Below are 21,659 nucleotides of genomic sequence, written 5' to 3'. Positions count from 1 at the left end.
AAAAAGACAACAGAAATCAAAGCATTGCCAGTCTTTTATATTTTAATTGAATTGTTTATTCTCCTAATACTGCACAGGTACTTTATAAATCGTCAAGATGACATTCAAATAGAGTGAAGTATTTATTTATTTTGTTGCTTTAAAGCTGTTCATAGTAGAAAGAGGCTAGTCTGTCATTGTGGTGATGGTGTTGGTGGCTGTGATGATGGCAGCAGCGATGGTGGTGGTGGCAAAGGTGGAGTCAGTGAATGTTGAACCTTCCATGTCAAAATGTCAAAATGCTGAAGCCCTCCTTTAAGACCAAGAGATGGCCCTCCCCTTATTCACATTCCTTTTCATTTTGTACAACACTGAAGCTCATAAAGAGGAAAAAAAATGCAACACACCGTTTTTCTTAATAGAATTTTACATTTGCTGTTTTATTCCACAGCTTTTAATTTGATAATGAGATCTTGATGCCAGGCTTCATAGACGTGACTTGCTGTCATTAATTGATTAGATCCTGCTGTATCCATCTCTTTGCTTTACCTTCCTACTTGTCTGATAGACCATAAAGTAGAATAATTGACCAAGGAGTCGTTGAGGTAAGGGAGGGTGTTTCTAATTGATGTGGATGCTAACTTTACAGTGCTGGTGTGAGGTCTGTTGCATTACCATTTTCCAAGATTTCCTCCAAGATATCTGTTGGTTAGGTTTTTTTGTTTTGTTTTGTTTTCCTCTCTACCCACTTCTGCATCTCCAACCTGCAGAACATTAGCTTAGTAAACAGAAGAACAAATATGATCCCTCACCTTTTCCTGATCTTCTGTACTTTTGAGTTAAAATCCTTTGCTGTTACCATTGCATCTTTCCCACGATATGCAGATATCTACTCGGGCTGCTATAAATCATTCAGAATTAGAAGTTGTGCTCTGCATCTGACCCAGTAGCTCACATACGCCCACGGCCACCACAGCTGGCAAACAGTGGTGGTTTATTTCAGGGCTGGTATAAGAGGCTGTATCCAACGGCTGTGAATGTTAGCTCAGGGCTGAGATTCTCATGTAATGTGGCCTCAACTCTTGTCTCCTTGTCCAGACTGCTCCCTGGAAGCTCAGCCCAAATATGTTAGAGGTGGGAAGCGTTATGGACGAAGGTCCTTGCCTGAGTTTCAAGAATCTGTGGAGGAGTTTGCAGAGGTGACAGTAATTGAGCCACTAGATGAAGAAGCGCGACCTTCACACATCCCAGCTGGTGACTGCAATGAGGTAAGTAGTTGGAATAGCACATCTAGGATATGCTCCTCAGCATGGCATGGAGCTGGGAAAAGTAAGGGCACTTAAGACTGAATGCAGGCTTTTCTGAATTACCATCTTCTTATTAATCTTATTACTTGTCTTTTGGACATAGAGATTAATCTTTCTGTTTGAATATTTTCTCCTTGGTTTCAGCTTTCAGAGTGAGTGCAGACATTCTGTACATTTTTATGCTTTTATGTTTAGATTTCAGTTATGTTTATATTGTCAGGGGTCTTCTACTTCTAGCTCTTCCTGGGAATATATCTTATCCCAATGGTGCAGCTATTTTTTTATTTTTTTAGTAACTTAAAGATCTAGCAAAATCTTTCCCTTCCACCCACTCCAAACTATAAAACAGCATTCTGTTATAGGTAGAAAATGAAAGCTAAATTTTCAGGCAGTTTGAGAGCCTGCATCTTATCTTTTGTGATGTACTAAAGCAGCTCTAGTACTCCATTCTTGCCTCAGGATATCAAGCAGGGGCACTTTCCCTCTGCTCAGCAGTTGCCACTGTTCTTCCTACTGGTTCTGACACACCCAGGTCTGTCGCCCTCTGCAGCACTTCTCCCTCCCTTAGCTCCCTTCTGTTTACTTTGCATATTGCCATAATCTACCAATAAACAGTAACATTTTCTTTATTCTTTCTTTATGGCTCATTTACCAGCATCCCACTTACAGAATATGATTGAAAAATGCCATGCTGAGCAAGCTCTAAATATTTCTTGCAAATCCCAGCTCAGATTGGGGCTGCAGATATTTCAGATACTAATATAAACTGGGAAAGAGACAGCACCTCAGCTTCCTGAAAGTGGTCTATAGATTGCCGGCTGATTGTGTGTGTGTTCATGGCTGTCTAACACCCATGTTGAGCTTACTAAAATCTACAGGAAACATGCTCCCAATATGTCCCCAGCAATCAAACATCTGGTATGCTCAATGTTCCAGAATATGCACAAACCCAGAGTTAACTAGAAACCCAAGTATTGAGCAGAAATGAAACTGGCAATAAATTCTGAAGTTTACAAGAACACACAAGCAGTCTGCCAAACAGAAGAAGTTTGCATCATTTTTTAAAACAAAAGCCATTTGTCCTCACTCCAGAAGTGACAGAATTGTGAGTGGGAAGAGAAGAAAATCAAGTAGGAAAGGGGGGTGTGGTGAGACATGAAAGCTGAAAACAAGGAGAAGGGACACTTCCTGGGATATCATGGTCCCCTGGGTGGGTCAGTTGGGCAGGGGCTGCTTCCCATCTCAGGTACAGTTTTAGTGGTCTTCCCCTATCTCAGGTCCCTTTGAAAATCCAGATAGGGACCTTTCTCAGGAAAACACACATACTCACACGCACAAAACTTCACATATACAATTTTAGAGAGGCAAGTAATTTGCATACTTCAAGGAGTGCAGTGTTCATAACACTGTGTTTGTCTTGTATCAGGGAGGATATCATTTTATTACATAAAGTCCGTTTCATAACTCTGGGTAGTATGAAATAAATGAGATGCTTCTTGGGGTGGGGGGGGATGTTTAAAATGTTTCCAACACTTTAGTGGATATGTTTTATTTGGAAGCTACTTTTAAGTCTAATTTCCCAGTTCTCCAACTGTTTTCAAGAGATTATTATTTGGTGTTAAGAGATTAAGTGGTTACTTATTTTTTGATATGATATCCAATAAGTTCTTGGGCAAATCTGACCATTGCTGGTACTGCATTTCTTATATCCTTGTTATCTTATCTACTGGACTCTTAGTGAGATTTACTTAAAAAGTGAAAGTTTGGTTTCATGTATAAACAAAAAGAAGAGCCGAAGTTTAAGCCTGGGTACAATCTTTCTGCTTGTAAAGGATATATTGGGAGAGTCATTCCAGCCCCAACATCCTATAGCTTCCCTTTATCCTCCAGAAACCTCTTGGGTGTGACCTCTTGTGCTATATACAGAATCTGCAGTTTTCTCCATGTTCCTTCAGTAGAACTGCAGATAGAGGCCTGGAGAGGGTCATTTCTCTGGATTTCTGCTCTCAGCAATCCTGCTTTGATAGCGTGTTCAACCATTCTTGTCCTGTTCCCCACCCCACCTTTTTTTTTATTGCTAAAGGTGTGTTCAAACCAAAGCTCAACCACCTATTTCTTGCCTAAAAATCAAGTGTTTTATAAGTGGATCCTGTCATTTTTCAAAACAATTCATCTCTTTAAAAAAATGAATAGCTTCTCATGTAGCATTTTCAACATTCCCTTTGGCAGTCGAAAGGGCAAATCCCAGCCCTGTGCAGCAACCCTGGATGCAGATCACACTCATGCCATTGCTGATACACAACGCCTCACACTGTCCTTTTGTCAGTGTGTCAGTCCTGTTGCACGCCCTGTGTGAATGTGCAACCTCCTCCTGGCCGGTTACTGCATTAGCCTCAGCAATCGAGAGCCACTCAGTCAGCCAACAGAAGTTCACATGTTGGGAGGCACAGGCCCACTCTGAAAACCTGCCCTTCTACAGAAGCTGTCTAGGACAGCTTCCCCATTCTAGAGTGGCTTCCACTGGGGACTGTGGGGTGGAAGCAATTCTGAGTGACCTGTGGAGTTCATTTACTCTCACAAGGAGTCTGAACCTGTCAGGAGTTCTTCATTGTACAGTTGGCTTCTTTTTTCCTCCCATTTTGGTTGCCTGAGTCCCTCTTGTCTTCTGTCTGTGGAGGTACTAAGAATTTGTTCTTTGGGCTCAGACTTATGTCAGTGCTACCAGGCAATAATGAAGGAGGGTGTGGGCCTCGTTCTCCCAGATATAAATATTTTATAAGGAATAACCAGATGGGCAGCTAGAGACAGTTGTCTTAATTAAGTCCTGGGTTTCCTTTGATTCCTGGGCCCTGGCTTAGGTGAAGGTAAAATTCTTGGCTTGCCTTAGGCCTACAGTATCTGGAAGGAATTCCAGAGTTTCTGGATGAAGACAGTTCCAAAACCTGAACCTATTGTCAGAAATTAAAAGAGGGGAGGTCTATGCAATGAGAGACTAATTTAGAGGGAAGGGGGGTACTGGGGTTGAACTCAGGGGCACTCGACCACTGAGCCACATTCCCAGCTCTGTTTTGTATTTTATTTAGAGACAGGGTCTCATTGAGTTGCTTAGTGCCTTGCTTTTGCTGAGGCTGGCTTTGAACTCTTGATTCTCCTGCCTCAGCCTCCCAAACCACCGGGATTACAGGTGTGCATCACCACATCCAGCAACAAGAAACTAATTTTAGTCCATGTTGAATTTAATACTAGTTTTATTTACCTGAGGACTTGCAGAGGGTGGGCAGTAGGATGAAGCAGTGTTACAGCTGTCAAAAGCTGTCCCCATGTGGCTTGATTCCTGTTAGGAACTCATCCCATCAAAGTAAGTGAGCAATCATCTGAAAAGCAACACCTCCTCCTCCTTGCCCTCCAGGGCTAGTAAGGGAGGTTGCTATCAGTGACAGGAATTCGTTCCTGGGCTCCTGGATTAGTGATTCCCAGTGTTTTTCTGAATCCTTATTTGACAGACATTTTCCCACAAGAAAAACAAAATCAGTAATTCTTAGCAGTCATAATTCTCTGCAGTCTACCTATAACTCCACCCTTTCTCTCCCACTCAGGAAAACATATAGAAATGCAGATGAGCATGAGAGAGGCTATTATGGAGATTGCTTTGAAGCAACTATATTTATATTTAATGTAAGTCCCATGTGAAGCTTCAGGCTTCATTAGCTGCAAGCAACTCGGAGCTCATCTGGTGACTGTTCACCGTGCACCATTGTGATGTGCTGCTATGGGTGAGAACCCACATTGTTACTGTGGAGTAGCTCCCTCCCTGCACAGAGCATATGAAAACAAACCTTGTTACAAGGTGTTTTTGATCATGTTTGACTTTTGTTTCAGTATATCTATGTTAAAGCATTGACATAAAATGTAAACATTTTAATAGTCTCCATCCTGCCTCCTCTCCCTCCCCCAGTGCTTTTATCAGGCAATTTGATTCTTTCCTGCTGAAACTGAGACTATCTAACCTAGCTATTAAGCATGTCTCCCCTACCAAGTTTAGTTTACAAGGCAATAAAGCCCTCTGTAGGGAAAAGACTGTTGTAATCTAGCTAAATTTTCAACACTGAAGTGTGGTGTTTCAGAATTTCATTTGGAAACCCTGAAGCAGAATGCACTAATTCACAAGTGACAGGTAGGTCCCACTGGCAGGCTGCAACATGCATTTGCCTTCCAATTTAGTGTGTTTATGTGGCAAATGGATCCCTTGGGCATCTGACCTCTCTTCTGGGTAGTATTGAAAGAAAAGTGGTGATTTTTCTTTTTTCGTGACGTCATTTTCACCCAAGTCAATTCAACAGGACAATCTACTTTGAATTAACCCAACAAACAAAGGACACATTCTCGATTCCAAACTGAGGTGCGATTAATGAGAAGGTTTTGATAATCGCTGTTTGTGCTTTACTTCATTAAGAAACAGAAGTGAGATTTTTTTTTTTTTTTTAAGGTTTGGAAATGAACATTTTTTCTCCTTTTGTATGCAGGAGCTACTGAACTGACCTTGAATTTTATGCTCATGTTTCTTTTGAGGTAGATGGAAAGAAGGAAAAGAGAAAATGAATTCTCAATTATTCTATTCTGTATTCTTCAGACTTGGTAGGAAAGATTGTGCAATTAATACAATTGGGGCAGGGCCACTTTGCTTTCTGTCCTGGTTGAAAACAGGGGACACCTTGTTAACTGTTTTCCTCCACAGGGAATAGATCAGGTCTAATAAGATTCTTATCAAGAACAAGGGGCCATAAACAATGATTTCTTCAACTGTAGACAATAGTAGTGTAAGCTAAAACTGTTGGCTCACACACTGCAACTTAAGCAAGAATCTGGGAGAAAAAGTTAAAGCTGATTTCCACATTCGCCCAAGGATGGACAAGTGGATTCAGGTGTTGTGTTGGGACAAGGGTGAGAGGATAGGGGTGGAAGTTGTTGAAAAGCACCCACACCAAAACCAAAAGCTGACTTTGCTACCCTACAAAAAGTCAAACTTCTTTAAGAAGTGTGAAACTAACTTATCTTCCCCTTATGTTCATTTTCATATATGCATAACTTTGTAGTTAAACTTTATGAATTATTCATTTACATTGTATAGAGTCAATATTTAATTATGGAGCAAACCCTTCTTAACTGACAGAAGTTCTGCTGAGATCTTTTGTAGTGGAAGCACATCTATTTTCTCCTTATCCATGTTAACATTTTTTGTTCCAGTCTTTGACAAAGCAAGCAGTTTATTACTATGCCATCTACCCCATCAAATGCTGTGACATCCTCAGGATGTTTGTTTTATTTATTTGTTTGGTACCAGGAACTGAACTCAGGGGCACTTAACCACTGAAACTACATCCCCAGCCCTATTTATTTTTTTTTTATTTTGAGACAGGGTCTTGCTAAGTTGCTTAGGGCCTTGTTAAATTGCTGAGGCTGACTTGGAACTCCCAATCTTCCTGCCTAAGCCTCTGGAACCTCTGGGATTACAGGCATGTGCCACCACGCCCAGCTAGGATGGATGTTTTTATTACTGACATCCTAGTCCTTGTTTTTATGTTTCTTTAGTCTGATTAGATCATCTGGCTATTTCCAGAAATTAAACACTCATTCAAGATGCAATTGTAGATTACCTGAAAGTGATCTGAGAAGCTCTTTTGAAGCTTATAATAAGACCCCCCCCCCCCCCTCTCTCTCACACACACACACACACACACACACAAGACTTTAGGACTTCGGTGTCCCAGTGAGTCTTCCTGACTTGATCCCAGAAAGAATTCCCTTGGAATCTAGTCCCACTTTCTTCCAGAACAGTTAATTAATTAATTAATTTTTTGGTACCCGGCATTGAACTCAGGGGCACTCAACCACTGAGCCACATCCCCAGCCCTATTTTGTATTTTATTTAGAGACAGGGTCTCACAGAGTTGCTCAGGACCTCGCTAAGTTGCTGAGCCTGGCTTTGAACTCACAATCCTCCTGCCTCAGCTTCCCAAGCTGCTGGAATTATAGTCATGCACCCCCATACCTGGCCAGATCAACAATTTCTAATATTTATTTTCTATTAGATAACAAATCAAATTAATTTTAATAATAATTAAGCATTTTCCAACTCTCCCATTAATTATGCTCCACATAGAAAAATAGTGTTAATTAGCCATCGAGCAACTCTGATGAGCAGGAAAGATATAAAAATATCCCTTCCCTTTGAGGACTTTGAAATCCAATAAGCTAAAGCAGTCTCCCAACCTTGACAGCAGAAGAGGCTTACAGCTCAGACTCTTCGATTCTACATTTCCATACACCCGCAGTACTAAAGAATTTTTGGCAATGTAGTAGGATATGTATGCATTTAAAAATTGTGCATTCATTCCTGTTATCCCCAGCACTTACTTGTAGCATTTAATTGCTTTTAAAGATTAAGGCATTGATTTGCATTCTGGTTGTGACAGCCTGCCACTGAGCAGCTTGTCCTTGAGTTCAGAATAGAGACTGGGAGCTGAGCTGTCAGGCCCTCCTTTGCCTTTGCCTTCAAAGGCAGCAGAGTGGGAAATGAATCTCAGTCCCGGGAAAAGTGTGTCCTGTTGAAACAATAATAGCCAGCCCTCCTGGGCACACTTAGCTTCCAGTACCCAACTCAGACTTTATAAATATGTAGAACTATGAGTGAACCATGCCACTGACACTGTGTACTAAAAAGTCCTAAAATTTTCATTATAAGCATTCTCCCTAAACAGATTGTTGTTTTTTGACAGTGACTCATTTTGCTAAATGTGCTCCCCTTTTAAAAGGGATATTCCAGCTCAGTTTCTCTGGGGACCTTTGCTATTCTAGTAAGTTTCCTTCCTCTTCTCTTCAGGCTTGCAAGGCCCTCCCTGTTCAAAAAAGAATCTGCTTCATGCTCTGGGGCTGCTGAGATCAGCTAAGCAACCTCTGCCAGGAAAGAATAGCCCTGTGTGTGCCCCCATAATCATTTTAATTAGCCGTACATTCTGTGGGGCACAAAGGTCTGCACTAGAGCAGATGGCGTGTGGGGGGTGGCAACTTGGCTATTGTGGGTAAGGGCCACACCAGATCCAAAGCCTGCAGATGCTGGCCCGGCCTTGGGGCTGGAAGCCGGGGATCTGAGAAACTCAAGCCATCTGCTCTGCAGTCCACCAAAGCAGGTGTCCCTCTAAAAAAACATTCCTGAAATTGGTGTCGTCTATGTGACTGAAGTGTGCAGGGCACCTTCATCCAGCTGTAGACAACCCAAGAGCCAGCCACAATGACCAGCATGACACTGAGATGCACAGTGAGCGCAGGGGCTCCCTTTATCTTCCTGGGGGGTTGGGGACTGCTTTCTGAAGCAGACATTTTAGGGCTTGGCAACCTCTGACCCTTTCCCCTGTGTTTTCTCTCAATGGGGCTGTTGACCAGTACACTTGGCATGGTAATGAGGAAGCACAGGACAGTCCCTGCCAGCTGTGGCAGCCCAGGGGACATTGTCTGTAGGGGAAGGTCCCCAGGGGAGGCTCTGATCCTAAATTAAATCAAAGTTGATTGCTTCATCACAATCACCATGTCAAAAACTGTAGATTTTGGTTTGTTAAGGTAGAACTGATGAAACATACATAAATGTACATATTCTGTATGTTTATAATATATACATGATGTTTTAATATATGTGTACATTGTGAGATGATTAAATCAAATCAATCAACATATCAAAACAGTAGTTTTAAAGGTTCTCTTCTGAGTTATTCTTACAGCTGACTGTGGTCTGTCTGTTATTTCTTCTGCCCTTGTCCTACTTTTGAACATACCATTAGGATTCATATTTGTATTTCTTATTTACTTCACAAATGCTTAGTGCTTAAGTCATAGCAGGCACTCTTCCAAGTGCTTTCCAAAAATGCAGCCTAACTTTGGAGAAAGGTATTGCTACTTAGCATAAGGAAACTGAGGCACACAGAGATTAAGTAGCTTGCCCAAGGTCACCCTGGCAGTAAAGGTCAAAGGTGAAAATGAACCCAAGGAGTACAGCTCTGAAGTCCAAATGCCTAACCACATCATGGTTCCAGCTGAAACGATAATGATAGCTGATTTTCCTAAGTGCCAAGCACATGCCTCCATGTCCCTAAGTATGTAAGAGTGTCATCCCACTTGGCAGATGAAGTACTGGAGGGGTCTCAGGAAGTGGTTAAGCCAGACCAGTCTCTCTGCCAAGCCCCTGTGCTTATCCATTCTGCAAAAACTTTGCCCACAGAGTTGGGAGGGGCTGAAGTCCTACAGAATAATGTTTAAGTGCCTTAATAGCCATTCTTTCTCCAGTGAGAGGCTACCTAGGATTTCAAGAGGAAGAAATGGAAAATCCTTCCTCATGAATGCATCCAGCAACTGTCCCTCCCTTCAGCCTGGCTCATCCAAAGATTTTCATGATTATATCCCTTCCAGTGCTTCTGGCAGATCAGTGTCTAGAGGCCACCTGCCAGCTTTCACTATGCTGGGGAAACCATCAGCAATTAAAGGACCCTGTTCCAGAATGATGCCTCCTTTTATTGGTGCTGTTCAGTAGCTGAATGATCTAATCCCCCAACCTTTTAACCTGCTCTCCCCTCCTTCCCCAGTTTTTTAATGGGAATAACTGGCTCCAGGCAATGAGAATGAAAATAAATGAGCTGTGAATGAATTGGATCTCCCCCCTATACACACCCCACCTCCTGAAATTACAATTTAATAACAAACTTCCAGCCGCCATGTGCTTACCTCCCTCTTGTTAAAGGAGAAGACCTTCAGTGGAGACTGGGGAGAAGCATAGCATATATCATATCTGAGTAATAAATTTCGTCTCCAGCTGAGGTGGTCTTGGAATGAAAATGTGGCCATTAACATAAGCTTGCTTCTCCTAGCAGGATGGTTTCTGTTTCTTACAAAGGGCTGTGGGAGAAGTGCTTGGGAAACTATTTCCCCTAGACTTCAGAATATATTTAAATGACCCCTTACCTCACCACTCCCAATTGCCTCAAGAGTTTATGCGAGACTTTTTAAGTGAAGGTGCTGCCTGGGGTTCAAAACCTGTACCATACTTTGGATTGGGCTATTTCAAAGGGGATAGTCTCAGTCCCCCCAGACAAGTCTCAGGCGAGTGTCTCAGATCTTTCCAACTGCCACTAAGCTTAGGGGGCACTGGCATTAGTAGCCTTTGCATTCAGGCTCTCACCAATACTTCTCCATCTGTCACAAGACAGGATGGCATTGCAGGTGTTGCAGAATGGGACTTACCAAAGGGAGGGAACTTCCTTCCTCCATCCCCATCCCTAAGTCACAAGAGTTAATTTATTTAGTGAGAACTTGAGGGCAGTTGGGCAAAAGAAAGAATGAAAGTCGTGCCTATTTATATTGCATCAACAGCATTTATAACAGTAGAAGAGTAGAAAATTGTCTCCCATGGTTCCTCAACCAAAATGTATCTATTTTTTCTTTGGGGTGCTGTATACAAAGGATTGAACTCAGGGGCATTAGGCCACTGAGTCACATCCCCAGCCCTATTTTGTATTTTATTTAGAGACAGGGTCTCACTGAATAGCTTCCACCTCGCTTTTGTGGAGGCTGGCATTGAACTCACGATCCTCCTCCAAGCTCCTGAAATTATAGGTGTGTGCCAACGTGCCCGGCCCAAAATGTTATCTATTTTTATTATCTCTATTTCCTTCCAGTCTTTGTCTGTTTGTGTAAATAGTTTTGCCAGCTGTAACCATAGGGTAGATGGCATTTTTGTTATGCTCTTTCATTTGTTAGGATTTTTTTTCATGTTCCTACAGTTTCTTAATTATTCTTTTAATGACTACATTATGATGTATCATTATATTTTATGCCCCTATTGTTGAATATTTAGGCTGTTTTCAATATTGTTACAAAAAGTGCTACGATACACATATTTATGCCTATGGCTTTTTGCTTTCTATCTCTGATTATATTTCCTTTGGATAGTAAGTAAATTTATTGCGTCAAAGAGTATGAATATTTTTATTGCTTTTGACACATAATGCCATTTTCATTAATAAAGGAATAATACCCATTTACATTGCTACAAGTAATATACAAACAAATCTATTGTTTACATTCTTTTTTAATATATTTTTTATTGGTTCTAATTAGTTTTACATGACAGTAGAATATATTTTGACATATTATATATAAATGGAGTATAACTTCTCATTCCTCTGGCTGCACATGATATAGAGTTACACAGGTCATGTAATAATATATGCACATAGGGTAATAATGTTTGATTCATTCTACTGTCATTCCTACCCTCATGTTCCTTCCCCTTCCTTCACTCCCCTCTGTCCAATCCAAATTACTTCTATTCTTTCTCCCACCTTATTATGAATTAGCATCTGCATATCACAAAAATTTAGCCTTTGGTTCCTTGGGGTTGTCTTATTTTGTTTAGCATAACATTCTCCAGTTCCAGCCATTTCCCTGCAAATGCCATAATTTCATTCTTCTTAAGAGCTGAGTAATATTTTATTGTGTATATGTACCACAGTTTCTTTATGCATTCATCTTAAACAGGACTATTTTAAACTATAATAGTTGTAATAGGAGTTGTATCTTAAACTTATCTTTTGCTAATTTAGTACAAACTATTATGATTTCTTGGTTTAAATTTATACTACTTTGATTGGTACTGAGATAAACCTTTCCCCAAATTTATTTAATTTTGTTGCCTCTTATGTGAATGGTCAATATTCTTTGCACCTCTGCTGGAGGCTTGACTTTTTTCTTATAAATTTATATGAATAGGGGAATACGTCCTCAGGCCTGCCTAAAAGACTACTTTAAGTTTTTGGTTTTTTTCTAATATGTTTTAGTTGTCAATAGACCTTTATTTTATTTATTTTTATGTGGTGCTGAGGATCAAACCCAGTGCCTCACACATGCTAAGCAAGCATTCTACCACTGAACCACAACCCCAGGCCCTACTTTAAGTTTAAACATAGTAATGAAAAATATTTCTACAAATATAAATTTCATGTCTATTATGCGCACACCTGGCCAATAAAATAAAAATTTTACATTGCACAGGCACAATTCTAATCCCTTTCCCCTTACCTCTGTGAAATCTGTACTATACTACTTTATTCCCATTTTGTAGATAGGTCAAGAAACTTGACTAAGGTCAACCTGATAGGTAAGTCAGGATTTGATGCCAGGCAGTCTGACTCCTAGATCTATGCTGTGATCTCCACACTTAATCTCTTATTAGTTGGGAGTGAGAATTGAAGAAAAAAACCATCAAGCATGCACTGTCCCTGTCAACCTGAAATATGCACACAGTCCCATAGATGGTGATACGTTGGAAAACAGTATATTAGAAATTCTATGCACCTTAGTTCTTTTAACTCAATTTTAAAATGAATTAAGATGTGAATGAACAAAGTTAGTAAATCAACTTTTGTGTAACAACACATAGTTCATTGCTTTAGAAGGTGTTACCAAGGATTCCTTGCAGGTTTGCATGTTTCTAAGTAGGAATCCCAGCTGGAGCTCTCTTTCTGGTTTGGGTTCAGAGATAACATATCTCCTAGCATTTCTCCCATCAGTGTCTGCTATTAAAAATCATCTCATTTGTGGTTTGAGAGGTTTTATTTTGACCTACACTTCTTAGATCATAAACCGTATTTGATTTGTTGTAGGTTGGTTTAATGGATTTAGTTCTAGAGTGTTTAAATGTTGAATAATGAATTTTCATAATTGGGGATACCACAGCAGAGTGAGTATTTAAATAATTTGCTCTGTTGAATAAGGAAATAAATATGGAGGGACAGCAGGCAAGATACTTTTACTAGTGGGGCTTTATTGATTTAAATTTCATATATAAAATACAGTTGAATTCTGACTAGCAATAAGTAAAGAAATCCATGGAGGACTGTTGACTCTGCCACTCACCCCTTGTTCCCACCCTGCCTTGCACACCACCTGCCTTTATCACCGTGAGCTGATAAAACTGTAGTTGTGAAAAAAATCAAGGTCACACTGTGCCTACTGATTCATCATCATCCCCTTTGTATGCTAGTGACTTTCAATTGTAACCTGAATGAGCCATGGTGAACATATTCATTTGGAGTTATGGCCTTTTGGTGCCTTCTGTGTGACAAGAATACTCTGTCTGAGCATTGTCAGTTTGAGGTTTACATTTAGGCCAGCTCCTGAATCTGTGCTATTTCCAGTGTTTTTGTAAGTGAAATAAGGAGCTATGAAATCATGGTAGCTACTTGACCCTCATTTAAGAGAACTACAGGGAGTGTGGAGAATGAAGTACATGTGCTTAGGTGGCCCAAAAGAAGAACCTCAGCTCAGGCCAATTTGAACAAACTGCTGAAAGACAGTGTTTAATCCAAGGATTTTTCAGGTGGCACTCCATCTGCCATGAGGAATCCAGGTCTGGAGACAGGTGGCAACAAGGCCTGTTTTTGCTGCTCAGTTTATTTCAGGATTCAAAGAAATTAATTCATCTTAGATAGTTTGGCCTCCCCAGAGAATGGGCTGGTTTTTTGTTATCAAAGTCACCTACCTTGACAGAGTTATATTTTTGCCAGTGGTCACAAAACCTCTCAGTAGAAGTGGGAGCACTGGGCAGCTGGCTGGAAAGGCCAAAGCCACTGAAGACCTATGTTTGCAGCTGGTTGGAAGAAGATCTGTAAAGTGGGCAATGGTGGATTTTGGTCCTGACTTGTGCCCTTGGCTCGGTGGTTTTGCCAGTACATAAACTACGTGCTGTGACCCTGGGGAAGACTCACTAAAAAGTAGAAACATAGCATGATAAGATGGCTAAATGGTCTAATTCAGATAAGTTTTACTACTTTTACTGAAATTTACTGGTAATATATATTTTATTTAGCTCAAGCTTTCTAGCCTCCCATTTTTTGGTTTGCATTTCTCTGCTCACTGTGCCACAGGCACACAAAGCTTATTCGTACCTGCTTGCTTCAGAAGAAAACAATAACTGCCCCTTTTTTTTCACTCTCTCTAGTTCATCCTTGGGGGTCTCAGCTTAGACCTTGCTTCTTCTAGGAAATCTACCCTGTCTAGTGAGTCTGAAGTGTCTCATGTAGGCATCATCACAGCATCCTGAAATTCCCTATCACAGCACTTAAAACATCCTCCCGTGTACTTCCTGTTTTCTTGTCAGCTTGTCCTCATTAGCATATGCACTTTGTGAGGCAGGAAATGTGTTGGCTCTCTTTATGACTGCATTACTAGGACCTAGCATAAAAATAAGCATTCAATACACATTTATTGAACAAGAAGTTCATAAATGCGTGCATACAAAATCTTGTTTTCTTAATGGATTCCGAATATTTACTTCAGCTTAATTTAATGGGTTTTGATAGGTTTTGCTGTTGAATAAGTGACCTCCCAGATGAGAAGGACAAATCCTTATAACAGTCTGCAGAAGACCATATTCAGTGTCATAGGAATCATCTGGTTAACTGAAGAGAACCCTCCTGGATAGAAGCATTGGCAGGCCCTAAAATCATGTGGCCCACCCAGATGATGATTTCAGAGCCAGAATGTAATCTGGTTTAGGAAAAGCTAGGATTTCTTTTTGAATAATTTCAAAAGCACACTAATCATCTCTTGTCCTCCGTAGCACTGGAAGACGCAACGCGGTGAGGAGTATGAAGCAGAAGGTAAGAGCTGAGCATGTGGGGACCTGCTGGGGAGGGGAGGGCTGGGCTGCCATTCATAGAGCACTTCCCATACCCTACCTCCCGCATCTTATGCTGGAGGCTAGTTGAGAATAAACATTAGGAACAGAAGCCACAGAAAATTCAATTGCAGTTGATAGCTCATAGTTTTAAACTCCTGGCTTTTAACATCATGAAAAAGATGGCAACTACAATGTGACTAATTTCTCTTGATACAAACCTTTTAATTAATTGTTAACAGCCATAACCTAAATATTAACCTAACCTAAATAGCATTTTAATATGCATCCCTTGCAATTTCAAATGTATATAAAAAGCATTGGAACACAATTGATCCTCTGACCACCAGGTGGCACTGAGGTCCAGCTGACAAGCTCTCAAGCCACTTCACTACCTATCTGGGATTAACTGTGCTTAAATGTATTTACAACACGTTCTCTCTAGATCTCCGTTCTTCCCGCACACAAAATTGTGCCAGTAATTATCTCATGTTTAAGTGACAACTTTAAAGACTCTCTAATATGTAAGTGGACAATTTAGAAGTAGAGATTTTTTAATAGAGGATAAATATTCTTGATATTTAAATAAGTAGTTTGATCTCTGTCTTCAAATAGAAATTACCCTTCATATTACCAATAATAGGAACTTGAAACTTGCAACCTGTAGTTCTTTGAAGTTGGATTGTTTGTTTTCTATAGGTCAGAATATTCTTATGTGCAGACTTTGGAAAGAGGCAAATCTTGAGATGATCATCATGAATTTTTTTTTTTTTTTCTTAGTAAAAGATGCTCTAGTATTTAGATAATAGAAATAAAACTGGAACCTGTAGTTGTTCAGGGCCTGGAACACGTTAGGGTGGCTCTCGACCAGCCTTCTCATGTGATCAGATGACCACCTAAGCTTCTGATGTTATTAGTTGGGATAAACCAGTATGAGTGGTACTGCACAGGAAGGATGTTCTTTACTCAGTTTGACTGCCATGGAGCAAAAAATTATCTATTGGTTCTAAAAAAAAAAAAAAAGTTTATGTTGGAACATCAGGACCAAATAAGAAGGGGGTCAACATTTCTTATAATATTCAACTTTTTTAATATAATATTTATTTTCAAAAGTACTTTTTTTTTTTTTTTGAGAATAGGCATTCACTCTTTCTTTGTACTTCCTTTGGAGACAATACTGTGTGCACTCTGATTTCAGGCCAGCTACGGTTTTGGAACCCAGATGACTTGAGTGCCTCACAGAGTGGGTCTTCCCCTCCCCAAGACTGGATAGAGGAGAAACTGCAGGAGGTTTGTGATGATCTGGGGATCACCCGGGATGGTCACCTGAACCGGAAGAAGCTGGTCTCCATCTGCGAGCAGTATGGTTTGCAGAATGTTAATGGGGAGGTAAGCATTGTAGTGTTTTGATTCGGGAACAATAATGATGATAAGCTCCTAGCTGGCCACAGGCAGGGACAGCCATACCATAGCTTCCTGCAGCTTGTTAGAGACTATTTTCTTTCCTCCTAAGAAGTCATTCTTGAAGATATTGTCTTTTGAGGGATTCATATTGTTTTATGAGAAAGAAAAACTGATACTTTGTGCATACTGTGTGCCCCTTACAGTGCTAAGCCTGTTACCCTGTATGAGACTACCAGACCCTAGCTCTTTGAGCTATGATGTTAGGAGATGTCAATCACAAAGGAACACATGGGAAAGCATGGAGGAAAAATTAAGCAGGGAGTTTCACACATTTAAGTTGGGGGACTATTTTGAAAGCCAGGCTATTAAGTTTAGGTTTTTAGACAGAATATCTCAATGCCATCCCTGGATCCTTAAGCAGATTGAGCAATATATGGGAAAAGTTTTTATGACTTGTTCTAAACCACAGAGGAGCTGGGAGTTAAGGATGGTCTCGGCTGCCTTTGCCTATTGTATGAGAAGAGCTTTGGGTTAGCTGTCACAACCAGGGGTCATTACCATTTTCTGGTCATGAGGAAATGGAAAAGGGTAAGTTGGTTGTTTGAAAGTACAGAGTCTTAAAAGAGCCACCCAAAGAGTCTCACTTGGTAACATTTCAAACTTTACATTTTCTGAAAAAATAAGAAGGGCTCTGTAGGACTAAATGCATGAATAGCTGTGAAACATAAGAATGTAAGTAATTCCAAGAGATGTTTTTCAAAAAGCTAAAAATAAAGATTAGGGAGTTAGAGGTTAGGGCTACAGTGGTAGCTTTGGGGTCTTTGATTATAATGATATTTGAAACCCTGCTATCTGCTCACTCCATAAGTGGTAGTATTTTCCTATCCCCTCTCCCAAAGAAATTTATAATCAAAAACTTCCCAGTATCCTGGTTTGCAGAAAATTTATTATTTTATTTTTAATGTTTTCTTCCTCACTTGTATATGTAGTCATTGTACACTACTTGACTGCTTTTTTAAAATTTATATATGACATCAGAATGCATTGTAATTCTTATTATACATATAGAGCACAATTTTCATATCTCCAGTTGTATACAAAGTATATTGACACCAATTCATGTCTTCATACCTATACTTTGGATAATAATGATCATCACATTCCACCATCATTAATAACCCCATGCCCCCTCACATCCCCTCCAACCCCTCTGCCCTATCTAGAGTTGTCTATTCCTCCTATGCTCCCCCCCTCCCTACCCCACTATGAATCAGCCTCCTTATATCAAAGAAAACATTCAGCATTTGGTTTTTTGGGATTGATTAACTTCACTTAGCATTATCTTCTCTAACTCCATCCATTTACCTGCAAATGCCATGATTTTATTCTCTTTTACTGCTGAGTAATATTCCATTGTGTATACATGCCACATTTTTTTAATCCATTCATCTATTGAAGGGCATCTAAGTTCCACAGTTTAGTTATTGTGAATCGTGCTGCTATAAACATTGATGTGGCTGTGTCCCTGAATTATGCTGTTTTTAAATCCTTTGGGTATAGACCAAGGAGAGAGATAGCTGGGTCAAATGGTGGTTCCATTACCAATTTTCCAAGAAATCTCCATACTGCTTTCCATATTGGCTACACCAATTTGCAGTCCCACCAACAGTGTACTAGTGTACCTTTTTCCCCACATCCTCAACAATACTTATTGTTATTTGTCTTCATAATAGCTGCCATTCTGAGTGGAGTGAGATGAAATCTTAGAGTGGTTTTGATTTGCATTTCTCTAATTGCTAGTGATGTTGAACATTTTTTCATGTATATAGTGGTGATTTATTTTTCAATGGTGGCTTTTAAAAAAATATTATTTTAGTTGTTGATGGGCCTTTTTTTTATTCATTTATTTTTATGTGGTGCTGAGAATTGAACCCAGTGCCTCACACATGCGAGGCAAGCGCTCTACCACTGAGCCATAACCCCAGCCCTCAATGGTGACTCTGAGTCATAAAATTCAATCATCCTCCTAATTTATAAACTAGTGCAGTACCCAGAACCTGGGGTTGTTTTTGCCAAGAAATATTGCACAAACTTGGATTATTTATCCAAAAACAATTCTTGGAATAAACCGTAGTCATTATATAAGAGTAGTAGAGTTCCCAAAACCTGGGAGAAGAAATAAAGATTTTTTCCTCTGGTTTGAGTATGAATAAAGGATTGCTTATTAAACACAACTTTTATTTAGCGGTTTCTTTCTTTTTTTTTTTCTCCTAAAGAAAAACTGTGTGATTCTGTAGTGTTTTTTATGATTTGCTCTAAGCCACAGAGGAGCTGGGAGTTAAGGATGATGTTGTTAACATGCCACTTGGAATCCTAGATTTTACAACTGAAAGCCATTTGAGCTTTAGTCACCCCTTCATTGTATAGATAAAGACAGTAAGGTCACTGCTGCCCGCTGTTGTCTTGAGGGGGAATTGGAGCCCCTCTCTTACAGCTCTAACTAGCACTTTGCTTTCCAGAAGGGAGGACAACTAAGGGGTAGAGATGGCAAACCAGCATCCCAGATGCCACATCTAATCCCAAAGTCATTTTCTTTGGCTGGCTCAAGGTTTTAAAAATTGAACTGTGTGGTACACTTTAAGTTTGGGAGATTTTCCTTTAAAAATCCAAAGATCTTGCCCACTTCTGCAGGCCGTGAGATGTAGTAGGCTCCTTGGGAAGGACATGTGGTCAGGTGTCCAGTGAGTTCTCACCACTTTCCAATGTCTTAAAACCACCCTCTCCATTGTCTCCATCATCTTCTGGGCTCTGCTCATATTTGGGTTTTTGATCTCTATCCTGATACATTATTTCCTAACTCACACATTGGAAAATCAACTATTTAAAGATCTGGCTAGTGCATCATGGGGAGCAAAAATGTCCTTGCAGTTCTAGATGTGGGTCTAAGGTAAAATGTGCCTTGCTAGCTTCAGCCAGGGCGCCTGGATTTCATCATAACTTTTGGTTTGGTGGTTCTGAAAGCCTCCTCCTCCTCCTTCTCCTCCTACAGGAGAGTGTTCTTAAAAATAAATAAATAAATACACACACATATATATTTTTTATTGGCACATATTAATCATACAGAACAATGGTTTTCATTGTGGCATATTTGTTTATGCATTTGATCAATTTTAGTCCCCGGGACTTTCTCTTGCCCTCCCCTTCTTCTTCCCCCTGATCCTCTTCCTCTTCCTTTCATTTTCATGAGATACCCTTTATTCCCTCCAGATTCCACATGTCATATTTCATATGTAGTAACTTGTCTTTCTGAGCCTAGCTTATTTTGCCTAACATGATATTCACCAGTTTCATCCATTTTCCTGCAAATGGCTGACTAAAACTCCATTCACTATATATACATTTTCTTTATCCATTCATCTGTTGAAGGACACTTAGGCTGATTCTGTAGCTTGTCTATGATGAATTGTGCTGCTTTAAACATGGGAATGCATGTGTCACTATAGTATGCTGACTTTGACACTTTTGGATAATGCTGAGGTGTGGTGTAGTTGGATCATAGGGTAGTTCTGTTTTTAGTTTTTGGAGGATCCTCCATACTGATATCGGAGAGTGTTCTTTTGGTTGATGAAAATGAGACCAAAAAGCTAAGGGATGTTGGCAGCCTCTGCAGCTTGTCCTAAATGCCTTTCCATGGATTTGATTACTAGATTCTCTGTTAGAAACTGTTACTTGTTCCAAAGATTTCCACCCTTTAGAATAGTTTCCTTGTTTCAGAGTCCTCTCCAGAATGGAGACAGATGTTTCCTATTTGGTGTGAGGGGTGTGGGGGGGAGCATTGATAAAAGAGATGCCTCCAGCACTTACATAAAGAACAACATCAATCATGAGATGACACAAATCATAGCAATAGTTCAGATTTAAGAAATGAATGTTAAAAAATTTGAGGATGTGTCACAGAGAATTTAAACCTATGTTAGAATGGACTTAGTTATAAGTTTTAAGGCCACAAGAATAAATTTGTTATTTATTGAATCTTGCTACTCAGTGACCTGGGCTTCCCCCAGGAGCTTGTTCGAAATGCAGAATTTCAGGCCCCTCCCTCAGACTTACTATAGCAAACTCTGCATTTTAATAAGAACCCCATGTGATTTCTATTTTGTTCATGGGAGGTGTTTTCCTTTAGAAAAAAAAAAAAAAAACCTACCCCATAAAATAAAGGGACACTGACTTCCAATAGGAGATCTTTGCCTTTAAACCGTTTCTTGGGGCTGCAATGATGCACACTGCTCTGTTCCCCTTTCTGTGAGGCTAAGGAACAGACCATCTCCAAGGCAAGCCTCTGAATGGGGCTGGGGTCCTTGTTATATGATGAGGACCACTTGATTATTCTCAGAGGGTGTAAGAGTCAGTTGAAGCTTCCTTGTCTTTTATCTCTTGGAACACACACAAAATCTGTCTCACCAAATCTTTGTCTCTTCTGGGCTAAAACAAAATTCCAGCACATACAGTGTTGTTCCAAGTAAGGTTCTAACCTCCAAGTATGGGTTTCAGACCCAAACTCTTTAAGTCATTACGATCTCTCCCAGACCAAATTATGCTGTGCTAGTGAGCCAATTTCAAATTTTTATGTAAGCCAAACGTCACTTAGAGTCACCACAGTTTGCAGGTGTGAAGAATGACCTATTAATTTCTACTATTATAATGCTGGAAAGCTAAATCTTTATTTTTTAAGCAAAATTTTAATTTGCAAGTACATGGCATCATTAAAGATTGCCTACTCTAGGAGTAAAGAAAGTTAATTGCTACATTCTATTAAATTATGGAGATGTTGAAAATGGAATTTTATTTAGTTTGTGTGAGGGAGAAGGTATATCAATACTGGAAAGGAAAGTGCATTTAGTTCAAATGAGAGTAAAGGGACATAATTATATTTCTGGAGTCTTAGAATCAACAGTGGTGTTGATTTCTGTTGGCCAGAAGTAGATCCTGGGCCTTATGTTATTTTCAGTGAAGCATCTAAAATATGTGATGACTCTCTTTCAGATGCTTGAAGAAGTATTTCATAATCTTGATCCCAATGGCACAATGAGTGTAGAAGATTTTTTCTATGGCTTGTTTAAAAATGGAAAATCCCTTACACCGTCAGCCTCTACTCCTTACAGACAACTGAAAAGGCACCTCTCCATGCAGGTAAGCTTTTTCTTTGTAAGTGAAAGCTAGAACCCACTTAGTAATTTCTAATTAATTAA

At 39.9% G+C, this 21,659-nt stretch overlaps 1 protein-coding gene across 10 annotated transcripts in view; it reads left to right on the top strand.

The window, feature by feature from the left end:
- Nin (ninein) overlaps positions 1 to 21,659 on the top strand; it is a 100,323-nt gene that overhangs the window by 32,662 nt on the left and 46,002 nt on the right. For all 10 annotated transcript variants that reach the window (XM_027929644.2, XM_071607894.1, XM_071607890.1 and 7 more), the window contains 4 exons: positions 1,078 to 1,247; positions 14,950 to 14,989; positions 16,205 to 16,395; positions 21,454 to 21,600. In XM_027929644.2, the coding sequence (XP_027785445.2) occupies positions 1,078 to 1,247; positions 14,950 to 14,989; positions 16,205 to 16,395; positions 21,454 to 21,600 (548 nt within the window). The remainder of the gene's footprint in view (positions 1 to 1,077; positions 1,248 to 14,949; positions 14,990 to 16,204; positions 16,396 to 21,453; positions 21,601 to 21,659) is intronic.

Source organism: Marmota flaviventris, chromosome 2, assembly GCF_047511675.1.
Source record: "Marmota flaviventris isolate mMarFla1 chromosome 2, mMarFla1.hap1, whole genome shotgun sequence".
In the NCBI taxonomy this organism is placed as follows: domain Eukaryota; kingdom Metazoa; phylum Chordata; class Mammalia; order Rodentia; family Sciuridae; genus Marmota; species Marmota flaviventris.
The sequence above is the reverse complement of the archived record's forward strand: the minus strand, read 5'-3'. Positions and strand labels throughout refer to the sequence as shown.